Here is a 22838-nt window from a genome sequence, read left to right as displayed (position 1 = left end):
GTCCGACACAACCCCAGGAACACAGCAGGGCGTACTTTTATATTCAAGTGGAGGCTTTCGGCTCCTTTCTCCATCCTGCTTCCCCAGGCCTTATCAGGGTTCTGATATGGCTGTGTCTATAATGAAAAGTGAAAAATCCAATCAAAGATAAAATATAGGGCTATTAAAGAAAAGAGATAATGTATTTGGATGATTGATTTTCCTTGATTATCATACAAAGATTGGCACTAATCTTCAACATTTGCTGGCTCTCACAGCAAGTTCAATGTGTCATTAAAACTAGGATATCTCCTGGAGATTCTAAAGCAGTGAGGAGTGATTTGCCTTTTGTGATTCATTGGCAATTGAAACTGTTCCTGGCTGAAAGGAAGGTAGCCACAGATAAGTTCTTCTGACTAATACTGACCGGTAGTCTGTAGTTTGTAGAGGGGGCTTTACTTCCCCGTGACAAGAGAATGCATCCTAAACCCTTAGCTAAAGGTTTTATTCACGCTTATGAGAACTGGGGGCATTGAGATATGACCCCATACCATTCCCACAGTAGGGAGCTCTACAAATGTTTCTGATATTTTATGCTCACTTGATGGTGGAGGAGGCACTTTCCAATTCATTTTTAAGTTGTCTTTAAAATAGAAAGGAACACAGGATTTTATTTGTTTTGTTTATAATATTGTTTATTGTCCCAGGAAAGTAGACCTTAAGGCTTTGACCAATCCCCGGCAGGTTCAGCCATGGAGCTGGATTTTAAATAATATAGGAGGAAGGCCTCCACTTGAACTGTAAAATACATGTTCACGTGTTCTAATTTAAATCCAAGCTTCTGAAACTCAGATGAAACAAGGCTTTTAGGTAAAAATCCAATGCAAATGACCTTCTTCGGTAGGTAGGGATGGAGCTCAATCTAGTGGTTCAATTTGGTTTGATGTGCTTTTATTCAGGATAAGAAGAGCTTTGGAAAGAGTTCCAGATAAGCCAACCATTCCGGAAGGGCTAGTCGCTCTTATTGTATATGGTCCGTTCAAACAAGCAAGTGCTAATGGCTTGAAATCCCCCACATCATTCGAGTTATACAAATGCAAACATCAGCATTATTATTGTTATTTATGTTCTATCTCCAGGCTTCTCTCATTAACATAAACTCAACTGGTTTCAGGCAGAGCCGATTGCAGATAACCCCCCCCCCCCCACCACCACCAAAATAAAGTCCCAAAGTCAATTTTCTGTTCCAAAAAACCCTGAATCATTGAATTAATCTCTGGTTAATTTCTAGTTCTCTTTAAAAGAATCCCAACATGTTATGGAGGCAGGAATTTAGTGTTAAACAGGAGATAAGCTCTGGGTTTTGATAATGGTCTACCTATAATTAGATAAACGTGTAAGATAAGACCATAAGTAAGTTTCTTAGGTCTTTGTACCTCTGTTTCAATTTCTGTAAAATGCAAATCATAATGTCTCCTACATTATTGGGTGGTTTTGAAGACTCATTCAGATGAAAGCTGTTGAAAAAAATAGTCATTTTTATTAACCCTGGGGCACAAAGAAAATAACATTTATGTATATATTCTGATTCTGGGTAAAAAGTCATCTATGGCTTATATATGAACATATCTTGAAATAAAAAATATATGTTTATATTTGTCAATTTATATATCATCTTGTTTCAGATGATATGTAAATCTGAAAAACAGGAGGAAGAGATCTCACCAAGCTTAGTCTTGGATTGCGGAAGGAGTTTTTCCTGTTGGATTCTTCCAGAGTGCAGACATGCAATATAGCTGTCAAATGTTCCGTTTTTAGTTTGTTGTCCAAACACAAACTCATTTAAAGCACACATGGCATCGTATGAGACAAATCAATTTCTCCTCCAGCATGATATCAGTGATCAACTCATTAGAAATTCCATTTTTAAATGTTAAACCTTAGAATATAGAATATTTCAATGTGTTTTAAAGGCTGTATTTACCACCAAATAGAAACCTGATACCCTAGAAAAATACTCACTATTCATCTATGTTTACTCTCTGGCACAGCAGACGTTGCATATGGGTGGGCCCTGTGAGTCAGCCAAATCTGAAATTTGATAAAACTCTTACCTCCTGTTTTTACACCTTAACTGATACAGTCAGTGACTATACATATCATTAAAAACACATGTACTCTACACAGTCATTACCTCTTGTTATTGATTCTTATCAACAAATGACAAGCAACATGGTCAGTTAGCATAAAATGCTAACAGTTTCTTGTTCATTCTTTTATTACTGTCAAGGACTCTCAGGGGTAGCTTTGACTCCCTTTCCTTTCTAATGTTATGGAAATAGGGAGATTTTATTTGAAAAAAAAAACACAACTGATTATTGTAAAGCAGCAATTAATTCTTACTGCTTAACTTGAACATTCAGACATATTAGTTTTCCAAGTAAATAAGTAAAATGCCTCGTTAAACTTCCTTTCTGCCAAAAATGTATTACCATCTGTGTTCTACATGGCAGCGTTTTCTTATTTAATACATATGTCCCCCCTTTTTTGGAAGCATGTGAAGAGCTTTAATATGACACAAAACAGAAATAAAATAGTGAAAACACATTGTGCTTAAGCACGGATGCAACATTCAGATTTGTGACATTCAAAGAATTGGGATTTCATGTGCCATCCGTGAATTTTATGGCAATTCTATGAGTCCTTAAAGTTAGAAAAAAAATTTAATGGTACCATTTACACAGCTTGGAGTTTGGGAGAGTTATTTTATTGTCTCAAAGATAAAGACCTAGTGTTTATTTAAAATAGGTTGAATTTAAGGGGCGGCTGCTTCACTCGGTAAAGCATGCGATTCTCGATTTCTGAGAGGTGAATTCAAGCCCAACACTGGTCAGAGAGGTTACTTCAAGAAGAAAAAAAAAGGTTGAATTTTAAATTAATTAATTAATTAACTAATTGATTAGTTAAAGTAGGTTGAACTTCATCAAACAGTCTGAAAATCTCCAGTTAGAAAGGTACTGTCATGAAAACCAATGCATGAAAACCAGTTTTGGCCTGAATGCTAAGAGGTCTGAATTCTGGTCCCAGTAACTGCACAGCCTTGGGCTAATCACTGAAATTCTCAGTGTCTCTGTTTTCTTACGTGTAAAAGGAGGAGTTTGTGTTGTATCAACAATGATCACCTAGAAATCCATCACCCAGATACAATCACTGCTAACATTTCTTCCAACCTTTTAAATATTGTATCCCCAGTATCAACATAGTCACAATGTCATTACAAATGCTTTGTCTATTTTATTTTATTTTATTTTCTAAATGTTTATTTATTTATTTTGAGAGAGAGAGAGAGAGAGAGAGAGAGAGAGAGAGAGAACGAGCGAGCTTGGGTGCACAAGCCAGGGGGTGGAGGGGTGGAGAGAGAGAGTCCCAATCAGGCTCCATGCCTTCAGCACAGAGACCTACCCGGGCTTGATCTCATGAACCGTGAGATCATAACCTGAGCCCAAACCAAGAGTTGGATGCTTAACTGACTGAATCACCCAAGCACCTCTCATTTTGTTTTATTTTATTTTGTTTTGTTTTATTTTATTTTATTTTATTTTTAATGTTTATTTTTGAGAGAGAGAATGTGAACAGGAGAGGGGCAGACAGAGAGGGAGACAGAGGATCCTAGCAGGCTTTGTGCTGTCAGTGCAGAGCCCAATGTGGGGCTCCAACTCACCAACCAAAAGATCATGACCTGAGCCCACGTGGGACTCTTGACCAACTGAGCCACCCATGCGCCCCTCACTTTATTTTCAACGACTACATAAGATTCTACCTTACGAAGATGCCATTAGTCATTTAACCATTCTATACTGCTGCTCATTTAAATTATCTACAAATATATTTTAGTATTCCTGTGGAGATCCACAAGTTGTCTCTCCCTAACACTTCAAAGTGAGGGAACAAAGTGTATTGAAAGTAACAAACTTTAGCTCTTCATAACTGAAAATATTAATGATCTGGTTCATGATTTGCCCAATGCCTCTCTCCAGTTACAGGTTAGTAAGCATTGTCTTTATTTGTGGCAGGCAAATAACCTGATGCAGCTTGTGGCTTTTGTCCGTTTGAAGCAAGATATCTAAACTGCAAGCTTGGTGGCCAAAGCTCATACTCCCAATGCCTGTGGACGGCACATTTCATTTAGCTTTTCTAGCTCGTCTTATTTTTCTTCGAAATTGATAATAATATTTCAATTTTTTCCTGCCTTAGCATTCCTAGTATCGACCAAATACTTTGTGTGTGTGTGTGTAATTCCTCCAAATAAATATTGCTAATATGCATTGGTTATTTATTTATTTATTTTTAACTGTTTTTCAATTTTTTTTAAACGTTTTATTTATTTTTGAGGCAGGGAGAGACAGAGCATGAACAGGGGAGGGTCAGAGAGAGGGAGACACAGAATCTGAAACAGGCTCCAGGCTCTGAGCTGTCAGCACAGAGCCCGACGTGGGACTTGAACTCACGGACCCCGAGATCATGACCTGAGCCGAAGTCGGCTGCTTAACTGACTGAGCCACCCAGGCGTCCCTATTTTTTTTATTTAAAAAAAAAATTTTTTTTTAACGTGTATTTTTTTTTGAGACAGAGAGAGACAGAGCATGAACGGGGGAGGGGCAGAGAGAGAGGGAAACACAGAACCGGAAGCAGGCTCCAGGCTCTGAGCCATCAGCCCAGAGCCCGACCCGGGGCATGAACTCACGGACCACGAGATCATGACCTGAGCTGAAGTCGGACGCTTAACCAACTGAGCCACCTAGGCGCCCCTGCATTGGTTATTTAAGAGTATCATAGCCTTAACTCTGACATCACAATCATATAAAAGAAAAGAAAATAAACTGTGCACTCAAGGAATTTGCCATCAAAACGATGTACTCTAAGAGGCACAGTACCTGGTATCTACATGGTAGGCACTCTATAAATATTTGTTGGAACAATAACAAAATCCAAAGGAAATTATCCCTCAGGAAAAAGAAATGACTCCTTCTGCCGTTGCCGTAGCTACCGCTTAGTATGTCAGGTTTCAGGACATTGGTTTAAGAACCTGAAGCTGTGTTTTTTCAGATTATTTTCTATGGACAAAGTGAAGAAAGGCTGTTTTAGGTTGATAGCAGTACCTCTTAATAATGTAGACAAAATGGTGGAAATGGGCAATGGTTGGGGAAAGGGAATGTGAAGTATGAAGCGAAATACCATGCCTGAAAAATAAACATCCAGACCTTTCATTTACTCATTAAATTGGACTTAAATGACCTATTTTGACATGTAAGAATTGAAACCAGAGATCAGGGTGTTGGTAGTGAGGGGTAAATGCAGGAGTTTCTGCCAGGGAATTGATGGAAGGCAACCATCCCTCCGTCTTCCCATCAAGGATGAGGCAATAATTACCCTGCAAACCAGGCAGAGAAAAGAACACATTGGTTTGTGAGATGGGCTTTGTGATGATGCGTTTCCTTTTTCATTTTAATTGCTCTTACCTAACACGAAACCTTTTTCTGCCCAGTTGGGCCATGTGTGCCAACTAGCGACTGATAATCATTAGAAACAGCCTTCAAAGCAAAGGGCTACCACAAAAAATACTGAAGAAAAGAAATGAACTTCTTTGTCTTAAGCAGAACCCATGCCAACCTAAATACTTTGGCATCCTTCACAGAGAGAAAACGGGTGCGTTTTTGACTAAAAAACCCCAAACCACTTCTTGTAATCTTCTTCCTTTCGTTATCTTCCTGTCGCCATCATCTTTTTGTGTCTGCTTTTCCAATCTTTTAAATCAAAACTTCATTTAGTTCAGTGCAATTCATTTAACTAAAATTACTAAAATCTGTGGAATGCACTGGAAGGAAATATACCACAGAGTTTTATATAGTGGTTGTTGCTATATTGGGACTGCAGGTATTTCTAATTTTCTGTGTGTCCAGAAGATTATTGATGGGAAGGCCGGAAACTGGGGTTCCAGCTCTGGCAGCACCACTCAGGTCTGTGTGACCTTGGACAAATCAGCCTCTGGTGGGGTTGGGAGGGGGGGGCTCAGTTTCCTTGTGGAGAAAGTAAAGGAGGCCACCGAGGTGACCCCTGTCTACTTTCAATTGTAACATTCTGTGGTTCTAGCTGGAAAGAAAGTTTAGCTGGATACAACCCTTATGGAGGGCAATTTGACTGTGTGTCTCAAAATTACAAATGCATTTAACTGCCGACCCAGTGATCTCTTTTCTGGAAATTCCTCCTGTGTATATACTTTCACAGATGCAAAATGAGTTATGTAAGGTTATTCATTACTGAATAGCTCCTACAAACTAAAGATTGGAAACAAGCCAAATGTTCACCAGCACCCTAAGGTTCAGTAAATTGACACATACAATGGTACCCTAGGCAGCTAGAAACATCTTTTATCATACCTTCAGTTTTTTGGAACTATGTGTCTGGGACATTGGCGCTATAAGTATTCTGTGCCTGTTTCAAGTCAAATTTTTTATTTTTATTTTTAAAATATTATTTATTTTGAGAGTGAGAAAGAAGGAGAGGGGCAGAGAGAGAGAGAGAGAGAGAGAGAGAGGGAGAGAGAGAATGCCAAGCAGGCTCCAGACTAGTTAGCGCAGAGCACGACATGGAACTCCATCCCACGAACCTCGAGATGGTGACCTGAGCTGAAATCAAGAGTCCCACGCTCAACGGATTGAGCCACACAGGTGCCCCTCAACTCAACTTTTTAAAAAAAAAGACCAAAAAAAAAAAAAAAAAACCAAAACCCCACCACTGTAACATCCAAACGAGGCAGGCTAGTCCAGATTTCAAGGACCTGAGGAAAGTCTGTAAGAAAACTGCCTTAGCCAAATACTCTCCTCCGACTGAAGCCATGAAAAACCGGAATTGAAAGGAAGGCAAGGCCAAATTTGCAGCTGGTTTCCTTTGCCAAGAATGATGCACTAGGGCACCGCCTATTTGTAGGGTGCGGCCATCCGAATGGGGGCTGCCTCTGCAGAGCTTACTTGAGGCTATCAACAGTTCTGCATTAGCGCCTTCCTTTGAGCTCGTCGTCCGGGTTACTGAGGTCCCCTAGCGGCTGGCAGAGGAAGCCTGAACCATCTAAATTTGATAGTAAATGCAGAGACCACAAGAGGAGGAGGGTGGGAACCACCTCTATCCTTAATCCATCAGGCTCACGACCTTCCTCTTCCCTGCCCCTCTCCCCCGTTTATCAGTAGGAAGCTGTGATAAGTGGATTGTGAAGAAACAGGGGCCTGAACTAGGGAGATGATAGCGAGAATGTAAAGAAGAAGTAAATCTAAGTTCTTTCAAACTTTCGTAAATGAGGCCTAATTTTCTTTAGATGCCACTTTTCAATTGAAGAGTTACCTGTAAGAGAAAGGGGATTGGAAAAATAATTGGGAGCTGTCATTTTGGACAAGATATTTAAAACCCTACTGTCAATCTTCCATTCCAAGTGATCCCATCCCTCTGAAAGGAAATGCCTTCCCTATGCCTCCTAAATAGGCAAAACAAAACAACTGTTTCTTGAAAACTGTTTCTTTTGCTCCCCGAGACACAAGGGCCATTGTCTTTCTGCCTTTGGCCCCAATGATCTCGACAGGACGTCCAGGACCTGGAGCCCAGATGGGGAAAGGTGGGGTGGGGGGGGGGGGAAGTTGACTGACACTCGAGGCAATTTAAAGGAACCTGGGGGTGGGCAGGGCTCACCCAGGCTTTGGTTTTACCCCTCTTGCGCCGTTACTTGAAATCTCACTACTTCTATCCTAAATAGCAAAGAAATGACAAGCAAGCCGTTGAACTTAATTAGGGGTACATAATAAAGTGACAAGGTTCTCTCTAAATGTTCTTCTCTGACCCCTTCCCCGCCGCCCCTGGACCATTAGAGTCTGAGGTTCCCGCGCAGGGGAAGATGATCCCACAGAGGGCACTGAAGTCTAGGATGCTTTTGGGTCTGTGTGTGCGTGTGAAATAGAACTGTCTTCGGCCCGGCTGAGTCCCTTTACCTCATTTCTAGCCTTTTAGGTCAAGTGTGGCGTCAACCCAGCTGAGCTGCCGCTGGGCTGGACGCCTGGCCCCCGACTAGACCGAACCTGCAGAGGCTCAGCTCTAGGGTACGAACAGGTGGGCTCGAGGCGCGGAGGCGGCGGGGACGGCGCCCGCCGCGCGGACTGGACCGCCGGGACCCAGGTGCGGGAGGGGCTTGTGCGGCCCACGCGGGGGCTGGAGGACTTGACAGATCGCAGGAAAATAAACCAAAAAACAAAAACAAAACCCACCGACTTCCCCACGTTTCTCTGCAAAAAAACGTGGGTGGAGTCGAGAAGGGGGCGATAGAGTAGAATTCCGCAAGGCCGCCTCCGCCCGCCCACCCAGTGCCCGCGAAGCGAGGAGCGTCCCCCTGGGCCCCGCCCCGCCCCACTTCGGGCCCCGAGCGGGGGTCGAGGCGAAGAAGCGAGCGACTTGTTCCACTCGGGCTTCTCGAGTACTCGGCTTTGCTCTTCAGTAGTAAACAAAGTGTCGCCGCCGCCTCCACGCTGGTTTGCCTCCTAGCAATCAAAACACTGAGAGGGCGAGAGACTCACAGAAATACTTGAGAATTACCAGAAAATAATAACAGAGATCCAAAAAAAAAAAAAGAGAGAGAGAGAGAGAAAGAGAGAGAGTGTGTGAAAGAGAAAAACATCCCACTACCCCCCACCAAACCACTGCCGCCTCCCGGGTGGAAAACCGGCCCCCGCCCAGGCGGGCGACCACTGGCTGCCTGGGCGGCGGCGCCGCGCGCTCATTGGTCGCGTGCGCTGTCAGTCAGGGGCGGGCCGGCGCGCGCGCCGCCGCGGGCGGGGGGCGGCGGCAGATCCCGTAAGTCGGGCGGCAGCGTAGTCGCTGCAGCAGCTGTCGCCGCCGCCACATTCAACAGGCAGCAGAGCCGCGGTCGCGCCGCCGGGAGAGCGAGCGGCCCGCGGCGTCCGTCCTCCTTCGGTCCGCAGGCCCTGTCAGCAGGAGTTCGGCGCCGACTGCTGCCCGACCCGGCGACTCTGGCCTGCAGTCCTGCCCGTGCAGCGAATCTGGAAGAGCCTAGATGTTGATGGACCCGCGAAGTTAAGTTCTGGGCTCGCGCTACTACTCCGCCGCGCCTTCCTCCGGGTTTTCGTCGGCTCGAGGTGCCGACCTCGCCCCCCCAAATCTCGGACCGGCTCTTCGCGCCCTCTCCCCCTTGGCTCCCTGTGCTGCTCTCGACCCTTTGGCTCTCCCGCGGTTGGGGGAGGGGTGGGGGTCACCATGGCCGAAGCGCCCCAGGTGGTGGAGATCGACCCGGACTTCGAGCCGCTGCCCCGGCCGCGCTCGTGCACCTGGCCGCTGCCCAGGCCGGAGTTTAGCCAGTCCAACTCGGCCACCTCCAGCCCGGCGCCGTCGGGCGGCGCGGCAGCGAACCCCGACGCCGCCGCGGGCCTGCCCTCGGCCTCAGCGGCCGCTGTCAACGCCGACTTCATGAGCAACCTGAGCCTGCTGGAGGAGACCGGGGACTTCCAGCAGGCGCCCGGGTCCGTGGCGGCGGCCGCAGCGGCGGCGGCAGCCGTGGCGGCGGCGGCGGCCGCAGCTGCCGCCACCGGGGGGCTGTGCGGGGACTTCCAGGGCCCGGAGGCGGGCTGCTTGCACCCGGCGCCGCCGCAGCCCCCGCCGCCCGGGCCGCTGTCTCAGCACCCGCCGGTGCCCCCAGCCGCCGCCGGCCCCCTTGCAGGGCAGCCGAGAAAGAGCAGCTCGTCCCGCCGCAACGCGTGGGGCAACCTGTCCTATGCCGACCTCATCACCAAGGCCATCGAGAGCTCAGCCGAGAAGCGGCTCACGCTGTCGCAGATCTACGAGTGGATGGTCAAGAGCGTGCCCTATTTCAAGGATAAGGGTGACAGCAACAGCTCCGCGGGCTGGAAGGTGAGTGGCCTCGGGACGCACAGCCGGACTGGGAGGGGGCGCGGGGACTCTGCCTCCACCTGAGGTCGTGGTGAGGCAGAGGAGAGGGCGGCTGTGGAAGTTTGCTTGGGCTGAAAGTGCAGGGCACGCGGGCAGCGCGTGCAGGGAAAGCTCGAGAAGTGGCAGATGTGAGTGGTGGGCTTGCCCAGGACCTGTCGGGGGACAGGAATAAGTGTGTGCGCGCGCGCTCAAGTGAGAGTTGGAGCGGGACGGGGAAAAGGGGCTCATTTGGGAATTAGGGAGTGAAAAAAAGTAACGGCAAGAAGTGGACATAAGAGCGAGCCGAAAAGTTCGCCGCCAGTGGAAGGAGGAAGGGGTTTACTGGGAGCTGCTCCCCCACGGCCGGCGAGGACTCTTGTCACCGCTTCTTTTACTCCAGGACCTTTAGGGGGTGAGGGCGGCTCCTCTCCGTCGCCGCGACGCGCGTTCCCCCCAGCCTTGGGCTGCGCCGAAGAGCCGTTTCCGCCGCACTGGGCGGAGGAGGGCGCCGGGAGGCTCATCGGGGCCCCGCCGCCGGGGGACCGATCTGTAGGTGGAAGGGACAGGTCGCGAGTCGGCCCTTGGCAGCGCAGTTTTGGGAGGCCGGTGTGCATTTTGCTTTGTTTTGATTTTACCCGAAGTGGCCTCGAGTGCAGGGGGTCGGGCGCGACGAGCCCGAGGTAGTGCATCCGACACGTGCGAAGAGGCGGCCACTGCCTGCGGAGCGCGGGCGCCGGGCCGCGCCGGGCGAGCTAAAGTTCAAGTGTGACCCTCGGCGGGGGCGGAGGCGGGAGCGGGAGCTGCGACGGCGAGGGAGGGGCCGCAGGCGTAGGAAGAGAGCGTCTTTAAAGGGCCAGCGTGCCGGGGCGGTGCGCGGTTCCCGGCCCGGCCGCGGGGCTGCGAGGCCAGTACTTCTCTACGCAGGGAAGTGTCCCCAAACTTGGCCTCGCCCATGGTCTGAGGCTTTTACATAGGCACGGGGAGGCTGCCTTGGGTGACCAGAGCTGGGGATGTGTGTACCTTCTTTCTCACTTTGCCGCCTCATTGTTACCGAGCGTGGAGGTACAGATCCCAGAGGCAGGCAGGGGGCTTTGTGACAAGTGTTTTCGGGGAGTCGGAGTGGAGGTGCGCATCAAAGCAGTTTGTAGGGCCGTCCTGCCACAAGAGAGGACCGTAGATGAGGGGCCTCTGGTCCTTTTTGTCTTTCAGAGAGGGAGACCCGGAGAGACGCAGGATGGGGGCAGGTACTTCCCTACTAGGAGACTGAGAAGACCCCGGGGCTCTTAGGAGGAGAGGCTGTGGGGAGGCCTCCCGGGGGTGCATTCTCCTTTGGCCTTCTGAAGCTGACAGTTTCTCGTTGTCCCAGGTGGAGGGATCGATGTGAAAGTTTAGTGGAGAACTTCCTCACTCCTCGGAACTTCTTCCTCACCCCTAACCCTGACTGTACAGCCTAATAAAGATTGATCTTTGCTGCGCAATTGGTTACACCACGGTTGTTTTACATACACTGTCATGCCTGTGGTTAATGTGTGTCAAAAAGGTTAAGATACTCCTAACGTATTGAGGTTCCTGGAGAAGGAGCCAGGATATTATTTTTTCCCAAGTGTGTTTTAGAGTAAACGTACCACTTAATAATGTCATTACTAGGCGTTAACATGTTATTTTACCAAGTGTTTCAGAAAGGTAAAGTGCTTTCTTTTAAGCTTGATATGTATTCTTTTAAGTCACAAAATCAAGATTGTCTGCCAAATCCAATTTTACTTAACATTTGAATTTAAGACCTGACTTGCTCATCTATCAACCCTACTTGAGCTATTTATTTATAAAGCGTTTGCCATTAAAAAAAAAACACAAAACTTTTTCAAAGTAGGTGTGTACTTACACCATTCTTTTAGGTCCTTGGAAATGGATACAATCTGCTTCAGCTTGCTGGAGTGCCTTTCTTCAAAGATGGAGAAAGGCGATGTTTGGGATTATTTTTAGTTTTGCCTCTCATATGGCTTTAAATCAGATTATTCTTCTTAAACTAGGAATACAACCTAAACTTTCAAGTTAAAAACAAAACAAAACAAAGATTCTAAGGCCGAAGCAAACCCCCAACCATTTTTATTAGGTTTTTGTTCTAATTTTTTTTTGCCAAAATGCAATTATAATTTTATTTTTAAAAATACACTTTTCAGAGCTCGAAGAGCAATTAGAATCGTTGGTATCTATTCAAAATTGGAGGCCCAGTGACTGCTCCCAGTGGCAACCAAGTGGGGCTTTGGGAGGAGCGGGCTGCCGTTCTCAAGTGAGTAAATGTTTCAGGTGTAATGAGAGTCCGTTGGTGGAAGTCAGATTACAGCAAGTGCATTTTCACTTTGAGTAAAGGGATATTTTAAGAAGAAAAGAAACAGCCTTAAGCATTCTAAGTCATAACTAGTCTTTTGGTTCGAGTTTTCATAAAAATGAGTTACTTGTTAAAACCAAGTTTTTCAGATTTGAAAGACTCCCTTGATTTAAAGGTTCGTAAAAGGGAGAAATTTTACTATGACTTCTAGCTGTAAAAATCGAGTCCTAAAATGCAAATCAACCAAAACCTAACTATTTTAAAACTTAGGAGAGGCTGCTTTGGAACTAAATATTTCCTGTGATTTACTGGTGGGAATTAGATTGACTCTTTAATTAAATATAGTTGCTTGTGCTTTACTTTCTGGGGCCTGCCTGAGAATTTGAAAGTGGTTTTCATGGACAGAATAGTTGAGAAGCTGTTAAAGAGTTCAGAAACTTCTAGTTCCTTAGACACTGGTTATATTTGTCAGATACGCATTTTGTATTTATGGAGATGGTACCTTACATGTGCTTTACAGTTGTTTTAATATCGGCTATAATTATCATAAGGTTACACTCAAAGTGGAAGCTAAGACTTTTGGAAAACCCAGGATCTTTTAAACCATGTACACTATTTATAAATAGTGAAACTTCATTTCCATGACCTTTTTTTTTTTCTTCCCCTCCCACATAGAAAGCTTTCTAGAGCTTGGGAACTAGTATTGTGAGCTCTGGTTCTGTCCGTCCCTCCCCCCCCCTCTTTTTTTTAATGGCAGTTTTAAGTTGACTCTTATTTTTTGTTTTGACACTATTTGGAGCACTTTGGTTAAAAGAATGCTTCGACAAGTGAGATATCTCAGATGTTCCTTATTTTGGAATGACATTTCTTTCATTTGGCTTATGAACTGACAGTACTACTTTTTGTGTTTAAAAACTCATATTTTGTAATTCGGGTTTGTAATCTGCAGGTGAGTTATTTAAATAGCCACAAAGTCCCTAGCACAGGGATGATAGATGCTTTCTTGCTGCAGTCACATTTGATTTAAAAATGACCTCTTTAAAGGTGAGGCCAGCTTCTACATTGTTACTGAAATTACCTTAAAAGAAAACCTTTTTTTTACAGTGGGGTGAAAATGTCAATATCTGTATTTGGGGAAGGGAGCATGCGGTAAGAGAATTAAAAATGAGTAAGGGAATTATGCAGCCACGTGTGATATCATATTTACTAAAGGCTGAAAAAGGTATGTGGGACTGACGTAACAGGTCTTATGGCTGGCATGTTTCTTTTTCCGAAATTCCAAAATTGATGTCAAATGTGAATACCTTAATTGATAATTATAAGAATTTTATTTTTATTTTACCTGTGGATTTGTGGCAGATCCTTGGAAGAGAGTGGTGACTTCTATTTTTGACTTTTCTCAGCTTTTATTTTCTTAGGGTGGCAAACATTTGAATACTGGGAAGAAGGCATTTTTAATTCTCATGTAAATTAAAGAAGGTTAAAGTTCATTGAGACAAACTCCCCCCCCCCCCCCATTATTGAGAGTCTGTCACATTGGCAGTGGACCACAAATGTGGCTAGGATACCATGCACTGCACAGGGAATCTTAAGGGGACATATAAACTGGGGAGGAGGGAAAGAATACTCAGTGGTGAGTTAGAATCCCTGACAGGCTGGACATGTTCTCTCTGTCCTTGTGCCTTTTCATCCAGCCTCCTAAACGACAATTCTGTATGATTTTTCTAAGACAGCAGCTGTCTGTATTTGCTTGGAATTTCTTTGGAGAGCCTGAATTATTTGCATTTTTCTAGAACACTCTGCCCTTGGAAACTACCCAGTACCTTGGCATCATGGGAATTTAATCGGCTGGGTTTTTTTTTTTTTTTCCCCTGCGTGTGCCATAACTTTGGGGCTTCCTGGAATCCTCTTGGAGAGGCAGGATAAACCCCATGGTGATTAGAGCAGTTTGTAGTTGTACTGAGCCTTGGAGCATTGAGTGAGCAAAGTGGATTTAGCCCTGCGTCTCTGCAGTTCAGCATTTGCCTCGGCCTTCTTAGTAACAGCTTGCAGAGACTTGCCTTTGCCCCAATCCCCTGAGACCTTCCTTGGGTTAGATAACCACCTTTTCTTGGTGTGTACGAAATTCTGAAGTTGGTATGGGCTGCTCCTCAGTTGTCAAACAGGATTGGATGAACTTGAGAAAGTGTTTCTTTTGGTGTCTGAGGGGTGATGGTTTGTGTTCCAGTGGATATGCTGTATATAATAAGTGTACTGAAGCCTGGAAGAATTGTCCCTTTTTGCTAATTCTTGATTAAGACTAACAGAACTCAGTGGCACATAAATTCTTTGCAGAAGATTACTGCTTGTTATTTGTGGTCTTCTAAGGAACATATGAAACAAGAAAATGGATTTTTGTACATTAGTGATTTCATATGGTTCAGTTTTTAACATCCACCCTCCTATTGGCATCCCACTCCACTCTGTCTACCTATGGTTTATAAATTTGTGGGTTAAGCACTGCAAATATTGAGGCTTGGTTTGAATTATTCTTGCCACTTGGAAAGCTTTGGGGCTGCTTTCCCTTTTTTTTTTTTTTTTCCTCTTTTTCATTCATCCTCATGTAGCTTTGACATAAGCTGTTAAAAAAAAAAAGCAAACTATTTTTGATATTGTGCCAAATAAGATTAGAAAGCTAAATCTGCAATCCCTTTCCAGTTTATTATTTGGTGAATTTTCACCTTGATGCATTATTAAGATTAAATAAGGACATACGCTCAATATGTGTCCTTTATTTCAGGCCATATTTATTACAAAAAAAAAAAAACCAAAAAACGAGATGGGACTGTGTGATGAGCTTCTATTCTATACCCCCAATTTTTGGTTTCTCATGATTGCTCGAGCTTGTAGTCTTTATGGTCAGAGTTCACCAAGGCTGGCAGGGAAGTGTCTAAGCCTTCCATTTTCTCAGTTTTCCGTTGACCACCCCCTCTGTAGAAATCCCTTTATTGGAGACTGGGTTACATTGGACTGTCTTCATCCCTCCCCCACTTTCATACTGCTTTCTCCTCCAGTTGGTTCATTCATTTTTTTTCTTCTGTGCTCAATCCTAAAGATAACCTCAGGACTAGTTGTGGACTTTTTCTCTGGCTCTTTCCTAGGTAACTTACTCCATCTATTGTCCTGTGTCTCCAGTTACTTTAAGGGCCATAAATGTCCCACTTTCACCTCAAATTGAACACGTCTAAACCCAAGCATGCCATATTTCCTCTTACTCTCAGATAAGGTTCCCATCTTGAGTTCCCTGATTTGGTCAATAGTCTGGTTAACCTTTTCCCTAGTTTTCAGGCTTGGATGCCCTTTTCAGCATATTCTTCTCATGCTTTTTGGTGCCCCCAAGTCTGTCAGCTCTTCTGTCTCAGTCTGTTGAGACATTCTTTTCACGACCTCCACTCATTCCCCTAGGTTAGGCCTCTTATTTCAGGTCCAGACCATCCTGTCCCCAGCACTTGGATCATCTTGTGCCTTTACTGCAAGTTCTGAAAATTTTGCTTAGTCTGCAAAGCTCATGTCCTTTCCACCAACTTCCAGTCTTGGTTCCTGCCTGAAGGCATTTTTGCCTTTTCTTAGTGAATGTCTGGTGATTTCTTAATTCATGTTGCTGTATATTGTAATTTGACTTTAATGTCTGCATGTTATATCATGTCCATTATATAGTAAATATGTGGTTGGGAAGAAATTTTTTCTTGAACCATGGGTCTTTTATATTTCAGCTTTCTGTGTGTTCAAAATGTGATAATGTTTTTATTAGTATTACTAAAGAACAATGATTATTTTCCACAGATGGTCACGGTATTTTTATTAATTTTTTTCTATTTGTTGAATAATTATTGTATACAAGATGTCATATTAGATGTATCTGAACGATAGAAAAATGATTCGAATGTGATCCTGTAGGCAGGTTAGGTATGGCACATAAATCAGTGTAGTTAGTCCACAGTAGAGAGGGTTAAGTGTCTTTGAGAAAAATGGAGTTCTGTGTTGGCTATTGAGGTGGACCTTGCAAATGGGATGTTAGTCTCCCAAGATTTCATTATAAAATTTTCAAATGTTCAGCAAAGTTGAAAGAATTCTACATTGAACATCTGTATACCTGCTATCTAGTTTCTACTTACTATCATTTTATTATACTTGGTTTTATCAAGTAACTATCCATTGGCATATCCACTTTTCTATACATCAGATAATTCTTTAAGTTGATTTTCAGAATGATGAACTGGCATTTATAAAGGCGTGAAAATAAGGGAAGCATCAGTTTCTCTGAGTAATGGCTATATGACACACAGGAAGTTTAAAAAGTATAGGGTAGAATATCGTCAGATGGAAATTGAACTTTATATGTATTAGAACAAATTTTTCTATGAAATTATATGTTTTTATAATATAAGAAGTTATTAAAATAGGGTCACATTTTTAGTTTTAAAAATTCAATTTTGTAGAAATGTTCCTGTGAATATAGAAACCCATGGAATGCAAGTAAAGCCAGTGTACTGCATTGGGTTTAAAATTTACATGCAGAATTTGATAATGAAACATGGCACATATTACATAATTGACTTAACATGAAGAGTAGGTATTTCCAAAATATTTAGCTTTTTGCTTGGTCTGTTCCTTAAAACTAACCTTCAGGGGCACCAGGATGGGCGGTGGATGGAGCATGCAACTCTTGATCTCTGATCTCTGGGTGGTGAATTCTGGTGAATTTGAGCCTCACTTTGGGGGTAGAGTTTACTTAAAAAGACAAATAAACAACAAAACCTAACCTTCATACTGTCCTGTCCTGGGAGCAGAGTGATTTAAATAAAGAAGGGTCATTGTTGAGCATAATTCTTGTGTTTTTGAAAAAACAGAAATTCCTTTTTTTTTTTAGATCATTATTTGAAATATTTTGAAGAACCTTTATATCATTTTCCATAGTGGCTGCACCAGTTTACATTTGCACCAAAAGTGCATTAGGTTTCCCTGAAAAAAGAGAAATTCTAAAGTTGGAGTTAGCAATCTCACAATATACTTAGGGCAATCATGAAGAAAATTTATATTGGCTTAAAAAGATGCTTTCAGATTTAAATGTCAGTTCTATTATTGCATTAGCTAAATCCTAGAAATCCTCGATAGCTTTCTCATTGTAGTTTGTCTTTACTCACTAACCTTGTATAGGAATGAATGTTATAATGAGATTGTTCAGTAGATCCAGAGGAAGTTAAATCTGGATAGGCTAAACCCAAAACTGATGTCAGGCCGATATATAACTGAATGCATTCCAAATACTTGTGAGTGAGTCTGGCTAGCTCATGGAGAACCAAAAGATTTATGTAATAGAAACTGTACTGTGGCATAGCAAAAAGGCACAGATACAGATCTTTAAGCTTATTGGCCATGTTAGAAATAACAAGTGTTGGAGAAATGTAGAAAGCTATTTTGCTAGTATGTACATATTTATGGTAGCAGACGGTATCATTTAGAAGGTGTCTTTGGGGAGCGAGGGACAGGGAAACAAAAACAGATGAAGAAAGAGCTCACTTGGAGGAATTACTAAATTTGTAAGTTACCTAACACATGGACAAAGTAGCTTTCACAGCACACCAGGATATCATGCTTGTGTGATTGCTAGTGATCAGAAGCACTAGGAAACAGTATGTAATTGGCCAGTCTGATTTTTTCCCACTGTTAATGTTTGTGGATCCAGTGAGGTTCAGAATTGCCGCTCATCTTTGGTCTTTTCATTCCGTCTTTAGAGAGATATGTAAAACATCTTCATCCGATGACTTATGTCTTATCTTAGTTCTGATTTTGAAGGGGAGAAGTGTAGGCTTATTCCTAGGCTTATCTCCTGGGAGGAGAGGCAGAGTCAATTTGTAGATCTGTGGGAGGACAGGTCATTTTTTCTAAGGTAGCCTGTCCCCTGTGGACACTACGTCACATGGGTTCTTCAATTCTTAGGGCTGGTGGGTGGCACATGTGTCTTCTCAGAAGAGACACCTCTAAAGCCTGTGCTGCATTGGTCTGCACTGCAGCACCTGTGACCTGGGATGTGCTGTTGTTACCTCTGACAACCCATGCTCCTCTTACACACTGCTGCTGGGCAAAGACACGACGTCTCAAGACTGCCACCTTTTTGAGTGTGACCTGGTTCCAACATCTCTAATGTGGGTCCTTGAGACCTAACAAAATCTTACTCTGCCTTGATTAACTTTTCGCCCTAGATGATATTGGTCTTAAGTTACAGAAGTGACCCTCATGCTAAATCCTGTGACCTTGAAGGGTGTGCAGCTGCTGCTTAACTCCCCTGAGTAAAGCAGTGCTGTTATGTGAAAGAGGGTGGGAAGAGAGTGTGGCCCATTTTCTTTTTGTGTGATTAAATACATTTCTTGGATAAATAGATTTTTCTCAATCGCCATTCCTCGCAGATCTGGAAAATGGGTCATGGTTTTGTGAATCTCTTATATTAGAGATCTGATATGCAGCAGAGTTGGAAAAAAATGTTTTTGTCTTTACAACCCTGATCCTGAAGTTGTTCTAGAACTGCTTTCGCGTGGCTGGTGAGAGGCCTCCTGTTACTGGTTAGCTGAGTTAACAGTTTGAAAGGAGCTAAGCAAACCTGACATCAGGAAGGGGAGGGGACCTCCGTGGCTGCATTTATTTTATAACTGCAGTAGGAAAGTCTCGAAGAGCATGATTAACCCTCTGAGTCTTGTTTGGGTTCTAGCCAAGAGAGAAGGTCTAATGGAGGAAGGAGGAAGATGAGAACCAGCTTGGATTATGTGGGAAGATAAAGATCTTTTCGGTATCTCTCAAATAGTTATTTGAGGCCCAGAGGCATTTAACTTTGCCTCCTCAGTTCCTCCCCAGCCCCCATAGTAGTTTTCCTTTTGCTTTTAGTAGGCTCTATGCCCACCGTGGGGCTTGGACTCCCAAACCCTAGATCACGAGTGACATACTATATTGACTGACTCAGTCAGGTGCCCCCAGTTTTCCTTTTTTAATTTAGAAAATTAGTGCTTTTCCTCTACCAGTTCCATACCCCAGGAGCTTGCCATGCAGGTGTCTTGAGGGGGAAGACCCATCTTGTCTAGGTGAGAAATCCCTGCGTACAGAATGGGAGGGTCTTTATCTTTTCAGTGGTGGTGAGGGTAACTGGGAAAAGAAAAGGGCTTACTCTACATTCCGTATTTAAAAAGAAATGTATTTGGATTTCAAATGTAATTTGGAGAGTGAAATTATAATGAATTACATAATTCCTAGGCTTGTAAATATTACATGTCCTTCAAAGCTTGAAAACAAAATAACCACATAAATATTTGGGAATGGTCTATACAAGTAAATATCAAATACTTCAGATAGTTCGTTTGCTTGGAAGCAAGGTCAAAGGAAATGGTTTGCATATGGTTTAGCTAGAGGCTCTTATTTTGGCAGATTCTTGAGGTAGTGACAGTCAAATGTGGATTTTATTGTACTATTTTGACATAAAAGGAATTTTTTTCCTGTTGTTCTCACATAACCTTAAGTGTAGGTTGCATCGGGATAAATGCATCAAGATAGGTACCTTCAGTCATCCTGATTTTGTATCAGAGATGACATAGTTTCTTGAGTTTGTGATATGTAATTTGGAGAATCATCCATTTGTCCCACCAGTGAGGGTTCAGCGTCAGTTTCAGCCCACCATACTGTGACTGAATGTAGGAGAACTCTCCTACTTTAAGGCAAGCTTTATATCACCTGTCTGCATCTAGAGACCTCTTTCCCTTTCTCTCACCCTGCAGGGCCAGCTCTGAAGGGGGGAGGGGGAGAGGCTGAGAGGAACTTGCCGAACTTGTAAATATCACTAAGGTTGTTTGTGTACTGGGTACCAAGCTGGTTGCATTTCTCTAAACTTGAATGTAAACCTTTTCTCTCTGGATGGGTAGATATGCATGCCATCATGAAATTTACATGCAATGAATGTGAAAGCTTCCTGTGGGCCATCCTGCTGAGAGAATTTTATGTAACCTGTGCAACTGGAATTGGTCTCTCCTTCAACCTTTTAGAATTTAACTTTCTATTTTTAGTGTCCATTATTACATTTGCATACATTGAATGTGAAAGATTCCTATACTTTCTTCTGTTACCTGTGTGCCCCAACTGGTTTCTTGAACCTCTTAGAATTCATGAAATAGAATTAATTATATAGGGTCTAGATTTATATTTATTTTGTATTTGTATTAAGACGCGTGCTTTCAGATTATTTTTTTTGTTGCTGTTAACACTGATCTTAAACACAGTATTTGATGGGTTTACATTTTACACAAGCTCACCAAATGGTTTTTGTTGCTTTTTTTGTTCTCTTCTGAAGTACTTAGGAAAATTAATGCTAAGGAAATTTTTTAGGGTTAAAAATTCCTGTAATGAGGTGTGTTTTGATGTGATTTGCATCATCTTTTTTGCCTCTATAATGGATACTTCGCCAGCTGTGATCACTCTGCTTTGTAGTAGCACTGTAATATTATATCCCCGTATTCCTGGGATGTTTTCTGTAAGGTGCTTTATATTTCTAGAAATGCCATTTTGATATCTTTGATAGTTACATGGAACATACTAAAAACCAAACAAAACACCAAGATTTGGGGTTACTGAAATAGAAATTTAGAAGCATGGTTGTCACAGCTTTAAGAATTACCGTGCCCACACTTTGGTGTTTAGATGGTTCCCTGTATTTCAAGGCTAGTCCCCACGCTGTCTGTATCCATCTTTTCAGAGTTTATAGCCTGAGTTTCTCAGTGTGGTGTCTAACTCAGAAGTAAATATTCTTTGTAAAAAAAAATATTTTTAAGTTTATTTGTTCTGAAGGAGAGCGTGTGCATGAGGGGCAGAGAGAGAGGGGGAGAGAGAGAATCCCAAGCAGACTCTGCACTGTCAGTGCGAGGAGGCCCATGCGGGGCTCAAACCCATGAATCCGTGAGATCATGACCTGAGTGAAAATTAAGACCAGGCGCCCCCAGAAGTAAATACTCTTGAGTCATCTTTCCAGGTTATTGAGTTTCAATAACTCAATTGAGTTTCATTTAATAAGTAGTTGGGATATTAAAGTTTGTACCATTTCATTCCTTAGTGTGATTGCTTTATTTTGAGCTAAAGATGGAGAATATGGGGGAGAAACAGAATATAATGTAGAGAATATTATATTGATACATGCGTAGCTCACATTTATGCTGATCATTTCTGCTCCACAAACTATGGGAGGTTGCATGTTTGAAAGTCAATTTCAGAATTCATTACCATTCCATTGCATGCCTTATAAATTCTATTTCTAGGAAAAAAAATTAAAATAATGACTTCACCATGTGATCCTGTTGAACAGCGTAAATGATTTTGGGTTATATCAAATGCTGAATGTATTCATAGAAAGGCCCTGCTTAATTTCTTTTGTGATGAAATTATGTAGACCTTTTAATCAAAGACAGACTGTTGATGGCCATGGTTCTTAGACTAACCATGACTTCCGCCTGTGTTTATATAAAAGGCAAGAAGAGAGAAAGGAAAACACATTCAATCACGGATGTCAAGAGCTGAGATCATTCTACTGGGATTGACAGCTCAGGGCTTCCAGTTAAGCCTCATTCACACTTTCCACCCCCATTTGTGTTTCAAATAACTTTTAAAGAGGACTGGGAGGAAGAAGTAAAGAAGTCTAAGCATAAAATGAAAACTAAACATCTCAGATTCTAAAGTAATGCATCAGAGGGATTCCTTTCCTGTCTAAATTCTTTGTGATCCTTAACTGTGAATATACCCCTGGGATTTGAAATGGCGAGCCCTCCCTTTAGTCACATGCCCTATTAAGCATGTTTCTGAGGAGGCTTGCCTAGACTGTTTCAGGGACTCACTTAAAACAAAATGACATTGAATTTTATTAAGCACACTTTCCAGTCTGGGACTTGCCTTTTGCACAAAATCTCATCTCTCTTGGTGAGGTCTCCTTGCTCCCTGGGGCTGCTATTGTGTTACTCTGGCCTGAAACAAGTTGGCGGCCACTTTGCTGCAGACCCGCACAGGGCCCACAGGTAAGAGCCGTAAGAGCGTCGACTTGTTAGACCACACCAGTTTTGCAGATGAACTTAAATGTCATCAGGACAGCCTTCCTGTGTGGGCATAAAAACTTTTGAATTTAATGCCTTTTCCATCTTTCATCAGGTTATAGCTTTTGGATTTATAGTTACCCGTTCTGGCTATAAATATATTAATAGTATCTTTCTTTCGCCAAATATGGGGCATGACCTTTGACATCCTGCCTGGCCATGCCTGGGAATTTGACATCCTTCAATTTGGATAGAATTCCCTTGCTTTGTTTCCTGTGATAGTGTAGGGAGTACACATTTTGGCTCTTTCAACCAGAGGTAGAGGAAGACAGGAAAAAAATAAAATAAAATTGGAACACACAAAGAGGGTATTAATTATCTCTGTTGGGTGTGGTTCAACACTGGCATGCTTCTGTAGGAGTCTGAGCCTACAAAATAATTTAGCTAGTGCAGAATATTAA

The 22838-nt window shown here is 43.1% G+C and overlaps 1 protein-coding gene across 1 annotated transcript in view; it reads left to right on the top strand.

The window, feature by feature from the left end:
* Positions 1-8856: 8856 nt before the first annotated feature.
* Positions 8857-22838, top strand: part of FOXO1 (forkhead box O1) — a 96966-nt gene continuing 82984 nt past the window's right edge. Inside the window, exon 1 of the mRNA XM_027064742.2 lies at positions 8857-9939. Within this exon, the coding sequence (XP_026920543.1) occupies positions 9289-9939 (651 nt within the window). The 5' untranslated portion in view covers positions 8857-9288. The remainder of the gene's footprint in view (positions 9940-22838) is intronic.

This window comes from Acinonyx jubatus, chromosome A1 (genome assembly GCF_027475565.1).
Source record: "Acinonyx jubatus isolate Ajub_Pintada_27869175 chromosome A1, VMU_Ajub_asm_v1.0, whole genome shotgun sequence".
NCBI classification, from domain to species: Eukaryota; Metazoa; Chordata; class Mammalia; order Carnivora; family Felidae; genus Acinonyx; species Acinonyx jubatus.
This window is presented reverse-complemented; position numbering and strand designations above follow the sequence as displayed.